This window comes from Pelmatolapia mariae, linkage group LG6 (genome assembly GCF_036321145.2).
Source record: "Pelmatolapia mariae isolate MD_Pm_ZW linkage group LG6, Pm_UMD_F_2, whole genome shotgun sequence".
In the NCBI taxonomy this organism is placed as follows: Eukaryota; Metazoa; Chordata; class Actinopteri; order Cichliformes; family Cichlidae; genus Pelmatolapia; species Pelmatolapia mariae.
In genome coordinates this window covers 28,231,672-28,252,766 of record NC_086232.1, presented here as the reverse complement: position 1 = coordinate 28,252,766, position 21,095 = coordinate 28,231,672, and the positions used below count along the sequence as shown (strand labels likewise).

At 40.2% G+C, this 21,095-nt stretch overlaps 1 protein-coding gene across 4 annotated transcripts in view; it reads left to right on the top strand.

Moving 5' to 3' along the window:
- Positions 1–21,095, top strand: part of septin9b (septin 9b) — a 71,789-nt gene that overhangs the window by 15,024 nt on the left and 35,670 nt on the right. For 2 of the 4 annotated variants that reach the window (XM_063476504.1, XM_063476503.1), the window contains exon 2: positions 14,655–15,332. In XM_063476504.1, the coding sequence (XP_063332574.1) occupies positions 14,655–15,332 (678 nt within the window). Of the gene's footprint in view, positions 1–788; positions 881–7,329; positions 7,400–14,654; positions 15,333–21,095 lie in introns of those variants that run through there. The other 2 variants (XM_063476505.1, XM_063476502.1) reach the window with 2 other exon arrangements.

Below are 21,095 nucleotides of genomic sequence, written 5' to 3'. Positions count from 1 at the left end.
TCAACAAGCTTGTTGGTGGAGATCCTGTAATGACGATTATTAGCAAGTTGCAAAGAAGCCTCATTGAGAGGCTCTTCATTCATGAGTGCCAGGACTGAAGTGTTTTTAGATGAGGTTGGATGAGAAATCTCTTTAATCCACTTAGAGACTCATCTGTGGTTTGAAATGTTGGCCTTGGTGAATGTAGGGTTTGTATATCCTGATAGCATAATTAGTATAGCAATGATGACATGGAAACATGTAGTGTGTGTTCTTGGAATAGTGCAGGGAGTCCTTGTGGACTGTTAAGAGTATTTCTCTTGAAATAAGTGAGTTTATTTTCACATGAGGACCTATGGCCAAGTGGGCTGAAGTTCTATTTCAAAGATACAATACAGCCTCAGTGTCACGGGAGCAGGCGAGATAAAGAGAAAGGAGGACTAGGTTTGGTATCATGGGGATAATATAAAATACTGGAAAAAGAAAAGCGGAGAGAGAAAAAAGGCGACAGTGAAAAAGTGTCCGCTTATGATAAAAGTCTGTGAAATATGTGTGTAGGAGAGAAAAAGAAAATCAGGAGTGAGAGAAAGAAAAGAAAGCAAGAAAGAGGGACTCCATATGACTCGCACATGGCTGTGGTTGTCTGTTCTGTTCACTTGTTATTCTGACAGACTGAAGACATTAAAACTTGGAGGAAGTAAGAGCAAGAGAGACGGAGGGAGGAAGAGGAGGGAGGAGAGAGGGAGGGTTGAAAGAGGGGGACAGGGTGACTAAGTCAGGAGAAAGGGGAAGTCTTCAAGCAGAAAAAAGAGAGGGAAGGAAAGAGAGGAGAGAAAAGCGAGAGGGTTGCATGTGGCTATCTGAGGTAGCCATTGAGTTATGGAGCGAGACAGAATAGCTGGTAAGTTAAATGTTTTGTTCAGCATAGCTGATACTCAACGGCTTTGCTCTGGAGAGCGCTTCTTTTCTTTTTGTTAAACTTCAGATGGAAGCAGCTTCTTAGCAGTACGGCAGCATTCAGCTATAGCCACCCTACTTGCGTTTGCCTTGCTTGATCTGTTGCGGTGGGAGCCGCTGCTTAGAGACCTGTGTCTGTGTGTGTTTGTGTGTCTGTGTGTGTTTGTGTGTGTTTGTGTGTGTGTGTCCATCTACAGGTCAACTTTAACCTTCTGATCTACGTCTCATAGATGTTGCATGAGCTACAAGCCTTCAACTTTTCTTCTTTGTTTATCATTGATTGAGTGCACAGCCACAGGTACAGTAGGCTGTAAAGTGCTCAGACTATTTCTATCAGCTCTCACACGCAAAGAGCCAGTGAGTAAACCTCATGTGATGAGCTGTCAAATATGACTTCCAAGAAAGAGAAATCTTCCGGTTGCTGCTGAACTGAAGCTGCCAGCTTTGGGTACAGTTGATCCACATACACAGGCCATCAGTAGATAGACAGAGCTGAGTCTTCTTGCTGTCATCACAGCATTTTAAGCTGCACAGCCCAGTTGTCAGATTAGTTCCAGCTGGCACATGCAGCTTATTTTAAGTTGAGGGGGATAGGAAGCAGAGCTAATATTCCTGCTAATATGATTTAGTTCTGGAAAGAAAACTCTTTAAACTTTCTTGCACTTAGTTCTCTTCTATTCAGGAACTCTTTCCCAAAAATGATCGATTCCTAATAACTCTTTTTAAATGTATAGATTTGTTAGTGCTGACGGAGATTAAGCAGTGTTTCTGTTCCGGAGCTAAATCTCTAATCTGACTTATTGAGCTTTTTTTAATAATTAAATCCTGGCATCAAGATGAGCAACAGTCTCTTTAATTCAGTTTTTATTAAGGTGTTTGAGCTCAGTGAGTCGCATTATGCATAGACACACATGGCACACCTATCTTTGTTTCCACTTGATGGCACTGTTGCAGTGTCATTTTATCTCCTGCACTGTAGTCACCATTTCTCTCAGTTTTGTGAAATTTCCCTTGTGGATGATTCATATTTTACAGATGAAGTGATTCTTATGGGAGGTTGATGAATTTAGTAAAGACTGTCACAATAACTGGGAGGCGGTCATGGGCGGTGTATTCGAGATATGAGGTGACAGAGCATTGTTTTGCCAACAAGAAAACATTGTAGTTAGATATGACTTCACCCTGGTCCATGCAAGACTTCCTCTTATTTAAGGAAGTCTTGCATGGCTGTTTCCTGGTTTTCCGTCTGTGCTGTATGGTTTAGTTTGGACCTGTTGTCTTGACAGCTGCCCCAGCCCTTACACCACCCATCGCTGATCCTCTCAGCCTCTGTTTTGTAAATGGTAAGAGCTAAGACTGTGATTGCTTAAAAGTGCAAAAATAATTCTTGTGTGCATCTGTAACACAACCATCTTGACTCGGTGTCTTCTGCGTTCCTTTTCTTCATCTGTTCGGGATTGAAGTAATATGTTCAATATGAGATGTCATCTACCATGGCTGTCCTGTATGGTGAACACATTGACTTGTTGCTTTGAAAATACAACTAAAGGAAAATAAAACAAAGCCTACGACTTAACATAAGAGATGTGTCAAGTTGCTTTATGTGTTGGCATTTAAACTGGAAGGAAATAGCCATCATGACTGTTGCGATTACATTAATTGCAGTATTTTGTGGCCTGTTTAGCATCAAATGACAATAATTCAGTGGATGTAAAAAGGATATTAAATAGGACAGTTAAAGCCCTCTTTGATAGTTTTAAAAAGACAAGTTGATACACTTCCTTTGGGAAATAAGGCAATAAACATCTCCTCACATTTGTTAAGATGAAGAAGTTTCATCAAGTTTTTGTCTCGACACGTCTTAGTATGATGCATTATATAAACTCTAAACAAAAAGTTAGTCTGGTCAGGTTTCCGTTCAGGTCTTTGTTAACACAGTGATGACCCAGCAAGTTCATCCAAAGCTCAGACTGTGCAATGCTCAGTAGAGTCCAAGCTGCATCTCAGACTCTGCAGACCTCAGTTAGCATGTTAAATGTTAAAGTTCATGACAGTACAGTTAGAAAAAGACTGAACAAGTATGACTTGTTTGGAAGGTTCCCAGGAGAAAGCCTCTTCTCACTAAGGACATCAGGAAAGCACAGCTTAGGGTTTGGAAAGTTGCTACTGAACAAACCACACTACTTGTGTTCTTCTTAGAAGTGGAGATGTCTGGCCATAGTGCACGGCCCTATGTTTGGTAAAAACCAAACATAGCATATCAGCACAAACACATCATACCAATTGTCAAGCACAGTGGTGGAAGAGTGATGATTTGAGCTTGTTTTGCAGCCACGGGATCAGGGTACCTTACAGTCAGTGAGTCGACCATGAGACCACATCAGTCCGATAGATAAAGCTTAGGTCATACAACGGGCCAATGATCCCAAGCACAAATCTACAACAGAATGGCTGAAAATTTTTTGAAAAATTGAGGTGTTGCTATGGCCCTGTCAAATTCCAGACATCAGCGTGATAGAAATGCTGTGGTGGGACCTTAAGAGAGCTGTGCATAAATACATACTTGAAACGTCAATGAACTGAAGCAACACTGTAAAGAAGAGCGGGCCAGAGTTCTTCCACAATGATGTAAGAGACTGATAAAGTTGTACAGAAAAGGATTACTTCAACTTATATCTGCTAAACGAGCTTCTACAAGCTACTGAATCATGGGGTGTGCTTTTTCTCTCTGTTTTCACAAGACTGTATCTATCTTTTAAAATGCAGTCCGCTTTTTTTTGCAACTTTTTGGTTTATGTGAATACGACGTTTGCTTTTCTACTCGAAGTTATTATATTTTAAAATGCGTCTTAGGTGTCTAATTATGTTTGTGGCTATTCATATTCGTAAACATCAGCACGCAACGTTTAGCATTATTTTTTAATTTTAGCCTTCAGCTGAATCTGAGCACACAGTCTGCAACTTCTGTCTTTAATTAACTGTTCACTCTTTTAGCACATGAATATGGGGTTGTAGAAGTGCTGTTGTGGTGTATCCACTCTGAGCCCTGTATACCCTCACCCTAAAAGACACGTGCACATAACCCCACCCACATCCACAAATACATATGAACCCAGAGTTGAAGGAAATCAAGGAAATCACTCAGCTCACCATGTTCCATAAAAAAGGTGTACAGGACATCCTCTATGAGTGAACGCCTCGCAGTTCTCCTCCCGCTGCTCTCCCAGTATCTCACCTCATATTGTTTCTTTTATTATTACTTAGTAATGATAAATGAGGGAGCCATGAAAACAGTGCATAGAGTAAAGGAAACTGATAGGGAAGCTCCACCTTCACTCCTCCTGAGAGAGGATTTCTGACAGGTGATGTTATTCAACATGATGGAAACATGGGTTATTATAGGGGTGAGAAAACAGAGATAAACAAACTCCTCTGAAAAGTTCATTCGGGTACGAACAACTGTACAATAGTGGTAAAGTGTCAAAATATGAACATAGAGATAGCTGTGTATGGGGAACTTGTGGGAACATTTCATGGACAAAATACTCAGGCTTGCTTTTCATCCCTCATGATGTATGTCTCACCCAAAAACTGTGTATATGAACTCTTTAAAGAGACTTTTAAAGAAAGGAGAATAATATTTTTCCCAATTTGATTAAATATTAATGTGGAAGTAGTCTGGTAACTTCCATGTGACCCTTTGGTCAGACTATATATCTGTGTCAAAATGCCATTCGGGCTTAGGAGGCCAATTACTTACACAGGGACTAACATCCAAGCCTGCAGACCACGACAGCCTCCTGCCACTATAAATTGTCCACGCAAATTTTAAGCCAATTTATCTTACTACGATGGAGACAACATGAATCATTTTATGTTCTCAATAGTTTTTCCAGTGAACAGTTGTAGTTTAAAGCAAGGCCTTATGTGCCAGTGCTACTCTAGGTGACTGCAAAATGTGTAACTTTGATCCAGGCCTAATGTCAAATCTATATAGAAAACAAAGTGATTAAATTATTTATTTTTTCCTAAGAGTATCTGTGATTTTGCTATGTTAGAAATGTGCTACATCTCCAACACTTCAAAGTAAAAATTGTATTTGGATTCTTTGATGCATTAATTATAATATAAATGTGCAATTAAATGCAATGTCTCTGGAAAATCCCATCAAGGTGATCTCAGCGTGAATCATTAAATCCCATTCAAACTCCACTCATGAAAACATTAAACTGCTCTGGGAATAACGCATTGCTTAATGGGTTGAACACTCGCGCACAGGTAAAAGACACAAAGCAAACAGTTCTGGTGTCTTTCACTGCCAAAGAGACAGGACGCTGAATGATTCTGGCTCGGTTTATTACAGAGCTCTTTCAGGGGCACGGACCCACAGACACTCACAAACAAACCTGTGCCTGCTGTTACAGTCAGTTTATACAAAGGCACATTTTCATGTAATGTTACTCACAGATTTGTCACTCCAGATGTCACTCTGGATTTTTGAGCTCATGCTGTTGGCCTGTCTGGATTGTGTATCCATGTTTGGATAAATGCACACAAGCTTAAATGAGGTGTGTGTTTCACAAGCCGTGTGTCTTTTAGTGCAACTGCTGCAGAATCATGTAGCATATGGTCCATAGTGCAGCACAATCCACAGTCAGCATACAGAGAGAGCCCACACACGCACACTATAAAGACCTGAACACACAGCTTAATCATTGCTTTGCTCTGTCCTTTATTAAGGTGGACTTAAAGCTCAAAACGTGAAAATAAATGTTAATATTTTACTGTTGGATTTGGAATACACTGCATGTGCTGTGCTCTGTTTTTTGTCCTGAGACACCTTCACAGCAGTTGTATGAAGTAATGACACTGCACCACAAACACACAGTGTTATTCTGTGTTACTGTTGACCTCTCGGGTGTTAGGGTTAGGGGCCACTGGGTGGGCTTGGCACCCAGTGCACCTTAAAATGGAGCTTTTCATTCAGATAGGATTCCGCGAATGCTTCTTATAAGCTATAAATGTGCCACGCAACACTTAAGCCTCTTTGTCCATTCTTGTGGTGAAAGACGCCATTTAATTTGTGATATCTAATGTGTGACACTGAAGTGGGAAATACCAGCTTCCTGTGGTTTATTCTTTAGTTTTGGGTTTCCTTTGAATGCCAGTTGGGAATCATCTGCTACATCAATGCTTATGACCTCTACCATTAGTGTGGAAACTGTAAAACTAACCCAGAATCGGAGTGTATTTGCCACAATTCTCATTTGAAGTCATTCCTGTCTCCAAACAGGAAGTTGTGATAAGCTGCTCACTCATGACCAATCATCAATTATCGTGATAGCATCACTGCTGCATTGACTCCACAGTAGATTCTCGCATAAGAAATCCAGTAGGACGTCCCACAGGGAGACAGTGGAAGTGGTTAAGTAAACGCATGGCTAACTTTGATATTTCACCACTTTGGGTTGTTTTGTCAGCACCTTTTCAACACGATTTCTCTATCGCTACAAACATCAGTCACCAAATTGGTTAGAGCAGCCTCAAGGACGAGCAATGTAACCATATCTACCACATCAAAAAGCAGGCTTTTCATCAGTGTCACTGCCAGAAGAAGTGCAGTAGTGCTATATTACCTGTGTCCATGGAGCTTGAATTGCCATGTTTCTCCTGATAACACAGTCACACAGGGCGGGCTGGTGCACAAATCACTTGCTGATTGACCAGAGGCGCCATTGTATATCCCTAATGTCAACTTTCTCCAGGAAGTCTCTCAGGTTTTCGTGTCACAGGAAAGCAGCTACTCCTGAAGTGACTGCACTCTAATTAACATGTCAGCCAGTTTTAGAGGTTGTTTACCCAAAACTGAAACCTCAAAGGCTCACTTTAACTGTAGTCCCGCTCTAGCTGTGCCAGAATGAAGGTATTCTTTATGAAGGTGATCATAACAGCCACAGTTGTAACAAAGATGTCTGATCTGAGTTTAATTTGGTTTTTGACATGCTGTCCACTTTGGCTCTCAGAGCTGTTCAGAGGCTGACTGAGGAAATCAGAGCTCAGGTTGGTTGGTTGGAAAGGGTCTCAGAGTGTGACGTCTGTTGTCTACATGAGTGTGCATGTATGAGTGTGTGGGGGGCAGGGGAAACACACGTACACAGGACATTCGGGAGAGGGGTGGGTGTGTAACTACAGGGAGGAGGAGAAGGGAGGAGGCTTGCCTTTTCTCTCTCTCTCTGAAGTCTGAATGCAGCAACATAGAGAAGTTGGTGGGAAGTCAGAGAGAAACAGCTGATACTTTAAGAGAAACTTGTGGGCTCCGACTTGTTTCACACTGATTCTATTTTTGAGTTTGTTCAGAAGCAACAAACTTTCTTTAGAAGTTGAAAGAAAAGGTTTCTGCCTGAAAAAATGTCTGATTCTGGAGTCAACCCACACTTGGAGGGAATTATTTCAGATTTTGAAGGTTTGTTATGTATTTTTCTGCATTTCTTCCACTCCATCTGTAAGACATTTTCATTGGCTAAAGGCTAATATTGATCAATGTTTATATCCAGGTGGTGTTAATGTATATTGTGCATTTCTTAGTTTCAAATATGTTTCTGTGGGTGGAGGCACTTGTGCATGTATTTTAAAAAAAACATAGTGCTGGATGGATGCTAGCTTCCTGTACCTTTTGTCTGTTATTGATTATACTGAGGTTACAGCAATAACAGAAAGAAACGCGGTATTGAGATGACACAATACCATCACCGGAAAGCCTTCAGCTGTAAACACTAAAAGGGAGACAGTGAAAACCTCAGCAGTAAGAACTAACATCTGTCTAACCCCTCATAAAAAAACTCACAACTCTGTCTCTGTTTGTCAAGCCGGTGTGGAACTAGCACTGATTGCCTTTGTCCTCCTTTTCCTCTGCTATTCTGTCTTTCTTCCTTCCTCCTTGCTTGTTTCTTTCCTGTTCCTCCTCCTCTCAGTTCCTACAGCTGCTGTTTGGCCTGATGCTTACCATCAGACGTCATGGGCTGATGCTGACTTCTGTATCCTTGAGATTGACCAGATTATTGAAATTACACTTGTGTTTGGATTGTTTAAGTAAAGCAACTTCTACCCAGTAATCTGGTTTACAGTGATTTGATACAGCTTTGCACGATTGTGTTCTAAAGAATTCTATGGATGGGGATAATATCCATAGATTAAAAGAATATAAGGCGGTATAACTGTTTCATGCTTATTGTGTGTTGTGTCCCGGCACTCTTTCAGAGGTATTTACATATGAGCTTGTTTTGGTCACATTCAGCTAAGGATTTTTTTCTTTAAAACACTTTTTCAATTTATATTAGAAAAGTCTCATCCACTGAATTGAATGCACTGATGCAGAAATTAGATAGACACTGGCAGCAGATGCTTTGCATTGGGGCCTCTGTGGATTAGGCTTGTTAGGACGCATCCCATGGATGCTTGATCAGATTGGGATCTGTGGAGTTTGGAGGATGGGTCATGCCTGGGTGTTTCTCGTTTCCCTTCTTGAGCCTTTTTTGCTGTTTCACAAGCTGCATTATCTTGCTGATGGAGACCACTGCCTCTGGGGAGTGTCATTACCATGGCAGGGTGTGCTAGGTCTGTAACAGCTTTTAGATTGATGAAACGCCTCAAAGTAACATCCAGATGAATGTGAACTTTGCATTGGTGGTTTTAATGTTGTGGCCATTCAATGTGTTATTACACTGACTACATTTTCCATTCAGGGTAGAGAAAGCTATACAGAGAGGTGCACAGCAAACACTTGACTGAGTAAATCCCCATTTTACCCCACATCATTATGCTTTCCAGTACATTGCACTGCACTATATCTCACACTGAGGAGGAAATGGGTACCGAAAGGAAAAGGCAATTTAATTGGTGAACACACTGAAGATGTAATAATTCCTCTTCGGATAGACACAATAATGGAATATGGGTGATTGAAACCACCATAGAAACTACACACTGAAACAATATTATTTCTTTCTAAAAGGAAGAGAACATATCTGTCTAACCTTAGGAACAAGTCCATATTTATATATTCACAGAGACTTTTGAACAGTGGGCCTCTCATGTTTCTTCCAGCCTAAACTGAGCCAAGACATTTAGGCACATTATCTGCTTACAGGTGCAACATTTTTGTCCCACGTGACATGCGTAGACAGAGAGGAAATTAACATTGAAATGAACAGAGTGTCTGTGTGTGGCACATTTTCCAAACTTGGCAGAGAGGCAAGTGTGTTATTAAGTTGGTATGAGTGGATTATGTGCATATATGCAACACATTCTTTACCGTTCTCTGTGGTCCTGTTCATTCTGAGGCAGACATATTACAGTGCAGGTGCTAAGTTATTGCTAATATGCCGGTTAGATAGAGCAGAGATTTCTTTAAGTATTGTATGCATGTATTCTCTGACCTGTAAGGAATTAGATTCCAGCCCCTTATTAGTGAGTCTGTGTTTGCTGCTTGTGACATCATCACACCCAGAGGCTAGAGATACAGCTGACAGCGCTGGATCGTCACATCCTTTATCTGTTAGTTTACTGGCAGATTCAGTGTACCTCCTTCGTTTAAAGAATTCTTTTTTTGCTGAGGCATCTTCTAATGTGTGTTGTGTGATTCAGCTTGCAAAAAGTTCTCCATTTGAACATCATCATTTCTACTTTGAGGTCACTAAGCTCCAGTGAATCACATGTTTAATCTGCATTTTGTCAACCACTTTCTCTCCCCCTCACTCCCTTTATATCAGGACTTTAAGCCCAATCAGTTTGTTATCCGTTGGTAAGTGGAATGCAACAACTTTCTTTATACCTTCACTGATCACTGATGTAAATCTGTTTATTCATGTGGAATACAGTTAACCAGTGGATGATCAAAGTACAAGAATAAGGATTTATCTCTCAGGTTACAGCCTTGAGAACCTAAAGCCAAGACTCCAATCAGTTTGGAAAGTGTGAGCATTAAAAAATCTAACAGGTGAAATTGCCTCTTGGTTCTGATTAGAGCTCAGATCTTGGTTTTAAGCATCTGCTTCATCAACATTATGGCAAAAAATAAAAATGCAAATTTTGATCATTTCCCCACTCTCGCTTCTCCTCTCATGTCTTTCCACTTTACCACAACACCTATAACATTCCCAGAATTTCATTTTCCTCGGCCAGACCAGTGCAGACCAGTGCAGTAAATCTGACACAGTGAGATGTACTGCTCCCGGGCACCATTAGCTAACCCAACACCATCAGTGGGCAGCTGAAGGAAGTGTGTGTTTGACAGTTTAGCATTAAGGTTTTGTCTTACCAAGCAGAATAGCATAGTGTGAAATTCTATCGTTTATTGTTTGGCCTTGTCCTGTCAGTTAAAGCCTTGGTCATGTTTTTCCTTGCCTGACCACATCGATATATATTCAGTGGCTACTGACATCAGATAAACTGCACTGTGTATAAAATGGTCTTAAATAACCAGTGTGTAACAGACAGCAACTGTCTTAATCACTTGACTTATGACTCTGAGGCTAGAATTACTGGACCCAAATGTGAGTTCAAGGCTATGTAAAATGAAGTACACCCTTTATTAATCAAAATACTGATGTCCTGTTTTGTTTATGTTGCTGTTGTTCTTTGCACTGCAAAATATGCAGTATATATGCAATATACTTTTATATGCGTTTACCATCTAAAAGGAGGTTACCACAATACTCAAACGAATGAAATGTTTGCAGGTGTGCTGTAAAACTACGCCTTTTATTTGACAGTCCTTTATTTGTAATTTTCCCAGTTTTGTCATCTTAGTTTAAAAAAAACATAATTTTCTAATCTGCTCCTGTTTATGGTGTTAATTTGCTGTTAAAGCAGTTTGCTGTTAATGCAAACTAAGCACTTTACCCATCTGTTCCACATTAAATGCCTTACAGCAGTTCAGATGCATAATCCCTTCCCTTTCCCAGCGGACTTTTATGGGGCTACATACATAACAAGTGGTGAAGTTCATTAACAGGAACTGAACATCAATCAATTAAAAAAAAAAAAAATCATCAGTGTTTTTAATCACTGAAATAAGAACCAGTCATCTCTAAAACCTGCCAGCACCATTTGCAATATATTTCATGTTGTAAGATTTTTGTCAGTTATATTATTATATTTCCAGTCTTACGACCTTTGCAATCTTATTGCAGCAATGTAATAATGTGTAAATTCATCCCTTAACAAATGATGTGCACCTTTGACATACCAAATCAGTGTGGACAGCCCTCACTCGCAGCTCATGCCAGTAATAGAAGCGCTTACAGTTTTGTTTTGGCTTCTCCCACTTTCTAGTGTTCTGCCTTTCCCTCCATTCTTTTGTGTTTGTTTTCCTCCCTCAAAGCCCTGACTATCTCTTATTAGTCCATCTGCACTGAGATGATACCGAATGTTTGCGTTCATTTGTTGGGATGTCCTTGAGAGTAAGTGATGACACTGATGATAAAGAGACAGCGTGGCTAGGCACCTGGGCTGCATATAGGATAAATGACTGTGAACAGCTGCTTCTGTTTTTGTATGTGTTTTGTTTTGGGGAGTTTTATAGTGGTAATCCTGAGATACATTGTCTGAGCTGCATTATCTTCCCACAGGAGATAGTGTGAGATACTGGAACACTGGGCAGTGATAGGTAGTGGAGGGACGTGGGGAGATGAGGCCTCTGGCTCCTGTTAATGAGTTTCCTCTGGGGTAGACTGGACCTCTCATTTCTTGCTCATAGTCTGGGAATGCTCTTTCACAGGGAACTATGCTCTTTCATCCATCTGTCAGTCCTGCAGAAATACTATTTCTATTGCTATATGATCCTGTACTTAGGATATTCTTTCTTCCTCTTTTTTCTTTGGCTAAACAAGAAAACAGAACGAGGTACGACAGACTTTATGAATAAGAATATAAGAGTTGACTGATGACTGAATGAAAAATGCCCCTGAATGCCCTTTTCCACTCTCTTTATTCCTAGAAAAAAAAGCACAGAAAGATTAAAATACACTTGTGCTCTTAAATTATGTACACTTGGCTGCACGGCCTCTAAATACAAACAACCTGAGAGCAAAGCACTCAAATCCTTTGCTCCAGTCACGTGCCTGAAGGCATATAATCACAAAGCAGCCAAGACCAGAAATACTAATCTGCAATCACTTAACAGGTCACTGGAAAACATTTTGGTTCAGCTCTCTGATTTTGGTCAGACTTGTGAATATATCCCCCAGGTTTCGCTTCTCACACTTGCAACTTCTCCAAAGTTAAACAAAAGTCTACAGCAAGTGTCAAGAAAAGTTAAGAGTGTGCACGGGTGTCTGAAGTCCTGACTGCAGAGGAGGTTAAATAGAAAGCCTCACTGATTAGACTCATGCATGTATCACAGCCTCTTCGCTTCCTGTGAAATGTGCAGACTGATTTTGGCAGACCGACTCATTTTCTGGTCAGAGTTGAAAGTAGCCATAACCTTGGACTCCCTCTTAGGAATCATCAAAAACAAGACAGCAGGCGTAAGAAGGGCATAGTTCGGTTGCAGTGTGGGTTTGGACACCATTTACAGATTGCATATTCAAGTAATAGACTGTAAAGTTGGATATTGAACTTCAGGCAATAAGAAACAGAATTGTGAGAAAGAATATTGTTAAAGTGTTTATTAGTAGTTGTTAATGGTCTTTTGTCAACATTTCAACTTTTCTTAGTAAAACAGATGTTTTCCACACATAACACAGGCGTTGCACAGCTACATTATATGCAGTGACTTCAGGTTTTATCTGCCTAATGGCTAAGACAACATTTATAAAAACCAGTCTTCTACACAGTAATAGTGCCAAGGATGAAAGGTAACTGTACCTCAAGGTCCAGATGAGTGGTGTACAGGGAGGTGCGGGGAGTTAAAGGGATTTGTAAGACAAATCACCACGAACTCCAAGATGTGAGATCAGATTTATTTATTCCCGCGGTGCATGGGAATTTCCTTGGTGTGTCCAACTAACACAAAACGAAAACAAGAAACAAATTTTTCTTAGACAGCAAATTGTATCAAATGTCCACCATGCTGCTAGGAGGCATCTCATGGCAGTAAATCAGATTAGGGATGCCGGCTGATGTGCGCGGGGAGACAGCTTTGATGTGATTGTGTTGAGTTCCACAGAGTTTTGAGAGCAGTGAAGCTGCAGCTCTGTGTCCTCCCCGTGTGTGTAGTTGCTTAAAAATAAACATGTATACATTCCCTCAACACATACTTACATGTCTTTACAAGCATTTTGAACAAAACTCCAAATAGTTGCATAAAGACATAGGCACACTTGGGAACACCGCAAGCCACAAACAGATCAAATAATCAGCACTGTGTTTTGGATTGTAAGAAACTAGAGATGCTCTTAAAGGGTGTGCGTGAGTGGACTAGTCTTACTAGTATATCATTATGGTGCCAGCGCCTGGCCACTGGCTTGGCACAGCAACTCTGAGAGTCAAATTCAAGTTGACTCTCAGCCAGCACAGTCTTACCAGAGGGTGATTCCATCCTTCAGTGTCTTCTTGGACAGTGCAGTTATTTTCTCACATCACAACTAACCTTGGGGAACTATGTGCCTTTATCTGTGTGTTGACTTTGCTCAAAAACAGGGAGTCTTGGGACTTTTTTTGCCCAGATGCTTGGCAGTCGATGTTTGACTGATTGCGTGCGCTATAACATGCCGTGAAACGCTTCGAGTGACTCTGTGTGAAAGCCTAGAATTTTATATTGTAGCGTACCACACACATAGCAAGCAAGGTCGTGACAAAGAAAGGCATGGACTGGCTTAAACATGTCAGTCCATACGGCAGCGAAAAACTTGCTGCTGGTGATTGAGAATGAAATTAGATACAGTATACAGCTTAATTACTAGCGCATGCTGTTTCTCTCGAGTGCCACCAAAATTGTTTCTACAGCTTCTCCACCCTCAAACCCCAGGCGCTTTACTACTTGGGTGCTGTTCATAATGCCTTTAGAAACACAGTTAACTTTTTATATTTCTCACTTAATTGGTTTGACCTTTTTGATGACTTTTTTATGACTTTGTTCCTGCTACTTGTAAACGTCATCGTTTATAAGCGAAAGATGTACTTGATTTATTTAAGAAATTGTACCAGCAAATTAACAAGCTTTCAACACGTTCTGTTTTATGTGAAAAGTAACCAAGTATGTTTAAGTACAAGTTAGAGATACTGCTTGCATGCATTTGTGAAGCAGAAGAGTGTTTTTCCTCTTTTTTACTTCATTAAAAATTCCACACTTGTTACAGTGACCTGTGATATGAATATGAATATGATTTAAACTATTTTGATGCCAGACAGCAGTAAAAGAGCAAACTGCTACTTATGAATTGAAGCATTTCTATAGGAATAACAATAGCTTAGTTATGTTGTCTATACATTTCTGAAGATTGTTTTTGTACTTATGTACTACTATTTGCTTACTTTAATTACATATGTAGTGGGTAACACTTTTACCAATATAGACCAATACTTTTCTGTTATTTAATCTGTGTTTTAACTAGATTTTGTGTTGTTATTAATCAGCGCCTTAATTTTTTATAATATTTTATTGTGAATCCACCGACTTTTTGCTTTTTTGCTAAATCACTTGTAAAGCACTTTGTAACTGCTTGCGTGCACTTGAATGACTGTATGAATAAAATGCTGTCTTGGTCTCCTTCATGCAGCCCTGAAGAGGTCCTTTGAGGTAGAGGATGTTGACACTTCATCTCACTCTTCACCCGGCTCCCGCCGGACAACCAACTCACCTCACCGTAACGCCATGTCTCCCACCAGCATCTACTATCGTGACCTCGGTTCTGCCACCCCGGCCACTAACAACAACAACCTCAACTATACCCAGCCCCGCTCTATCATGGGTGGAGGAGGTTCCAAGACTCCGGAGCCTGTGTCCCGCCGTTCTGAACTCTCCATCGACATCTCTTCCTCCAGCAAGCAGGTCGATAATGTCACCAGCCCTGCTTCCACACGCTTTGTGAGCAACAGCGCCCTGAAACGCCCAGAAGTCCTGGGGCACTCCAAGACGCCCGAGACAAGCCACAAGAGGGAGGTGACTTTTGCCAAGACGCCAACCGACTCCCCGGTCACACGCCGCAATGAGAGCAGCATGAACAACAACGGGACCAGCCGAGCCCCTGAGCAAAATCACACCCGCAAGTTTGAGCCCCCTAGTCCAGGGGATATCCGTAAACCTGATATCAGCATCACTAAAGCACCTCCCGAGAACAATGGCCACCATCCAGCAGTGCACCACCCACACCACCCCAACCCTCACCACAACACCATCGTCACCACTTTCCGCTGCTCCTCGCCTAACCATGGACGCAAATCCCCCAACCCTGACAGTAAGTCTGCTTTCACCATATATCAGTCCAACCCACGCTTATTCCACTCATATTTTTCCTTCTAGTCATGCCCTGAAATTATGTCTGCTGAACTCTTTTTGAAAAAACACATCTGAAACACAGTAACTTTATGGTATCTCCATGAGATTTGTTAGGTTATTTGTTAGCCTCTCATCTGCTGCTTGTATCATACACCCTTAAGGCTGTTGTTTCAGATGGACGCTGTTGGTTGTTGTTGATTTGGAAAATTCTCTTTAACAAACTGCTCAGATTTGTTAACATGCTGTCTACTCATGCATTCTAACGTCTTTAGTAAAGTGGTGCTTTGGTGCATTGATATAGTTCACCAGCTTGTGTAATTGCTTTAGCATTGACTTACCATATTGATGTGGGAATATCATCAGTGGAAAAGAGATTAAAAGGATTATAAAAGACTGTCTTAAAGTCAAATAAAACCAATTACATTTTCTCATGTGATGAGAAAGCAGCAACTTTTCACTCCTGGCTGAGAGTTTATATTTGAAAATCCCCCGGTGAGAAATGTTGTCACATTTTCCAGATTGCATTTTATTTGATCTCTGATGTTATTGGACTTCCATTTGGACTTTATTTTTTCCTGCTCCCTTCTGCACTCACACTGCACACTGCTCCATTCTGCACAGTGACCCAAGTATCAGATCTCTAACCAAGGAAAAAGCAGCAGTAAGAGCAGCTGGTTTGATTAATCTGATGTCTGCGTGTCTGTCAGTAATACAAGGAAACTTATCTTTGGAGGCCTGTTTCTGGGTAGAAACAGTAGACTGGGCTGTCTGTATTTGTAGTTATCCATGTCTCTCCTGAATAGCGTATCAGAGCCAGGGTAGTTTTGTGATATGATGAAAGCCTGACCTTTATAGTAATTATGGCAGCTAAATAGTATTTGTCTTAAATACAAGGTAAAATAGATGAAGTAAGACCATAGCGATAAAAGAAATGATTTTATCCCACACGACTGTGTAGTATTTTTGAGGAGCCGCTTGAAGCTCAAATGACTGATCATGATACACAATATAATTTTTGGTTATGTTTATGCTCAGGTAAATGTGGTATTTGACAAACTTAAAACACCATCTTTATGTATTGGGTCTCTCTATGGTAGAGCATCACTTCCTGTTCATGTTACAACTCGCAGTTGTGTTTTTTGCAAAGCCAATTTAATTAAAAACCTATAGATAGCATCTCAAAACATTTATTCTTTTCATCTAGACATAGTGTTTTCTGAAAACTCTACATCCAGCTACATGCCTTGTGCTATGCTATGTGCCTTGCACCAACTCAGTGTAGAGCAGCTACCTGAATGCTGCTCCCACAGAGCTCCATTGTCTTTTTAATATTTTTACTTCTTCACTTAGTACAATTCTAGATACAGTAGCTCCTCTGAAAAAGAAAGCCTTAAGTCATACTTGGCTCCCTGGTATAACTCTCAAATCCACACCTTAAAGCAGATAACTCGTAAGCTGGAGAGGAAATGGTGCCTCGCTAATTTAAAAGATCATAATTTGGCCTGGAAAGCCCTCTGTAAAGCTAGAATATCTTCACTGATTGAAGGAAATAAGAACAACCCTAGGTTTCTCTTGAGCACTGTAGCTGGGCTGGCAAAGGTCAGCTGGCTGTAGTTAAACCGTTACTAAAAAAGCCATTACTTGACCCAACTGTCTTAGGTAATTATAGGCCAATCTCCAACATGCCTTTTATCTCAAAAATTCTTAAAAGAGTAGTTATAAAGAAGCTAAATGATCATCTGCGGAGCAACGGTTTTAATTGAAGAGTTTCCTTCAGGTTTCAGAGCATAGATTTTATTGATATGCAGATGACACCCAACTTTATCTTTCCATAAAGTAAGATAACACACACCAATTAGTAAAACAAGAGGAACGTCTTAAAGACATAAAGACCTGGACTTTCTGCTTCTAAATTCAGATAAAACTGAGGTTTTTGTACTCATCCTTAAAAATCTTAAAATGCAGTTTCCAACCAGATTCTCACTCTGGATGGCATTACACTGGGCTCCAGTAACACTGTGAGAAACCTTGGAGTCATTTTTAACCAGGATATGTCCTTCAATACACATATTAAACAAATATGTAAGACTGTTTTCTTCCATTTGCGCAATATCTCTAAAATTAGGAACATCCTGTCTCTGAGTGATACTGCAAAACTAGTTCATGCATTTATTACTTCTAGGCTGGACTACAGTAATTCGTTATTATCACGATCTCCTAAAAACTTCCTGAAAAGCCTCAAGTTGATACAAAATGCTGCAGCAGGAGTGCTGACAGGGACTAGAAAGAGAGAGCATATTTCTCCTGCTTTGGCTTCCCTTCATTGGCTTCCTGTTAAATCCAGAATTGAATTCAAAATCCTGCTCCTCACATACAAGGTCTTAAATAATCAGGCCCCATCTTATCTTAATGACCTTGTAGTACCATATCACCCTATTAGAGCACTTCGCTCTCAGACTGCAGGCTTACTTGTTGTTCCTAGAGTATTTAAGAAGCAGAATGGGAGGCAGAGCCTTCAGCTTTCAGGCCCCTCTTCTTTTGTACCAGCTTCTAGTTTGGATTCGGGAGACAGATACTATCTCTACTTTTAAGATTAGGCTTAAAACTTTCCTTTTTAATAAAGCATATAGTCAGCGTTGGATCATGTGACCCTGAATCCTTCCTTAGTTATGCTGCAATAGGCGTAGGCTGCTGGGGGTTTCCCATGATGCATTGAGTGTTTCTTCTTCAGTCACCCTTTCACTCCCTATGTGTTTGTACATCTCTCTGCTTCTCTTCCACAGCATGTCTTTGTCCTGTCTTCCTCCTCTCCATCCCTCCTTAAGCCTGGTTCTGCTAGAAGTTTCTTCCTGTTAAAAGGGAGTTTTTCCTTCCCACTGTCACCAAAGCGCTTGCTCATAGGAGGTCATATGATTCTTGGGGTTTTCCTCTTTTTTTCTTTGTATTATTGTAGGTTCATTTCCTTACTATATAAAGTGTTTTGAGGCAACTGTTGTTATGATTTGACTGAATTGAATACTGAATACTGACTGAATACCTTTGAGCTCTTTCAGCATAAGTGGCAGAAGTAAACATAAAGAATAAACCTTTTCTTCTGTACCTATGAGTAACTGATGATACTAAATTGGGCATTAGTGTGAAGGTCTGTTTCTCTGTATTAACACTGGGAGAGCCCGGCAACCTGTTCAGTGATGGATACAAATATGGATAAGGAATGTATGAATGGGTAGCTTTGTGGAGTTTTTGGTATAAAACTTAAACGTGACATTTTCTTTTTATTTCCTTGGAGTGTAGATTATTTGGTTCTGCAAATTAATTTGCAAATGGCTTTCAAAGATCATCATTAGCATTAATTTGCAAATTTACTATAAATCTCTCTCGCAGATTCAGGTGATGATTAAGTATTTTAATCACTGGGAGTAACTACTGTCACGTCACACTGTTTTCACAGTGTCATTTATTAAATTGTTATTATAGAAAAACTGGATTATGGCCACAGACTCTACAGCCATCTGCTTTATTTGTTAAGTTTTTGGCTGTACCTTTAGCCACGAATGCCAATTAAATGGCTATTAGCTTGCATCATTCCAAAGCTAGTATAAAAATGCAAAACTATGCTGTACTGGATATATCAGCTTATTGCGTTTATCAACATTGCCAAGTATTTTGCAATTATCACTTGATGAAACATAATGTGTGTGTTTTCCTGCTGATTTTAGACATTTAATTTTATATTTACCTGGTTTGAAATATTACACTAGTTTTACCATGAAAAACTGCACTTTATCATTTGGCAGATTTTTTGTTGTTCAAAAGTGTCCCAGTGCGCCCATGTGCCTGTGCTGTAAGTATGTCACGTTGTACTTATAGTCTTTTTTTATTGCATGTTACTATAAATCTCTTGACGGTGTGCTGAGAGTTTTAAACGGTTCTCTTCGAGATTATGTGAGTTGTAGCCACTTATTTGTCCACAGGGAGGGGCCCAAATAGGGGTCTAAATGAGGGGTGACCTGCCTGGAGGGCCCTATGGCTGTGAATGGGCCCGCCCTCTTCTGCAGAAACGCAAAAGAGAACTGTGGCAAAAACACATCTGCAAAGTTACGCTTATAAATGCACTACTGTCACAGATTTGAAATTTCTGAAGTGTATCTGCCTCATAGATAACAGGGAAAGTTATTTGCAACACTACAATTAATGATTATGATTTGATTATTTTTTCCATATGACTTTTTTAAAGTGTTTTGGTTGACTTTGTTAAATGCCCTGATTTCCGGCTTATTCAGTTTTTCCAGAAAAATGACATTACACATCATATGAGTGCATATGCACACACGCACGTGCGCACACACACACACACACACACACACATAGTGTACGCTGTGCTTGCTTCCTTCCGTGTTCTCTCAGTGTGATTGTTTCCCCTGCAGCTGACCTCACAGCAGAGCACTTCCTCTCACAGGGGTCATGTGATCTAAGTTAGTCAGCTTCCTCGACAACATCCACTTTGATGTGAGCATTAAGGGGAATGAAATACGCCAGGATGTTTAGGTAAAAGGTCAGCATGAAAAGAAATGTGCACGCACATCCACTGCTGTGTGACCTACAATCACTGGTAGATCAATGAATAGCACATACGTCATCTGAGGAGGGTTAAGTCAACAGAGGTCGCACAATTCTGTCAAATTTTATTATACTGCACCAAATCATAGCAACAGATGTCATCTCAGGCAACTGTACATACTAAGTTCATTATGGTGTTTTAGCTAGGGACGTGGACGGCTGTTCTACTCCCAACAGATGCACAAAGACTCAAATGCACATTTGGACTTGACATTAACACTTGTTGGAGTTTTCTTATATTTATCTGTAAGCCACTGTCTTCAGTTTATTCACCCTTTTAGTCTGTTAGGTTCCATAAAAAGTTTATTGTTAAAAAACTGTTTCATTACAGAATTCTAGTCAAAATTTTGCTGATAATAACCAAGGGGTTGAGCTGAACTGGGAGAGACATGTCTATCTTGTATAATGTGGTGAAATATTAAAAGACCTCAATATTGTGCTTGATTCAGCTGTGATATATGGCAATCTTAAGTACTTGAAGCAGAAAGAAGCAGATTTTTTTAAGTAACAGCTTTAAACTGATCCAGCACATCTAAGAAATGTAACAACAAAGCTTCACTTCAGGCCAGAGGCATTCTGATGGGTATCTGGTCCACTCGTTATCTTGACAGTCAGGCCTGCTATTCATCAGTTCATTGCAGAAGGAGCCGTAATATCTCTGGACAGAAATGCTTGAACCACCTGTAGTCAGAATTTTTTTAGCACTTTTTTCTGACACATTTTTCAACTTTAATACAATTTCTTCTTGCCGGCGAAGCTTTCATTTTAAGATCAAACATGGACTTTTATAGTAACTCATTAGAGTGGCTGACCATAAATAGTGTCTTTATCTGTGGGATGATGGGACTGGTATAGGTTATCATTGGGGAAGGGTCACATCCAGTAACCTCATTTGCTCACTTCTTTAGTATTTTGTTGTGATAAGGGTGAAGAGGACATTCAGAACATCAGAAAGTGTCTTTTCATCACCTGTTTTTTTTTTTTTTTTTTTACTGTAACACACTAAAAATACAATTGGAAAGGAAACCAAGGCTATGGCTTTGAAAGTAAATGTGTATTTAATGGGTGTTACTGAGGAGTCGCTTCATGTAGTGCCATTGTG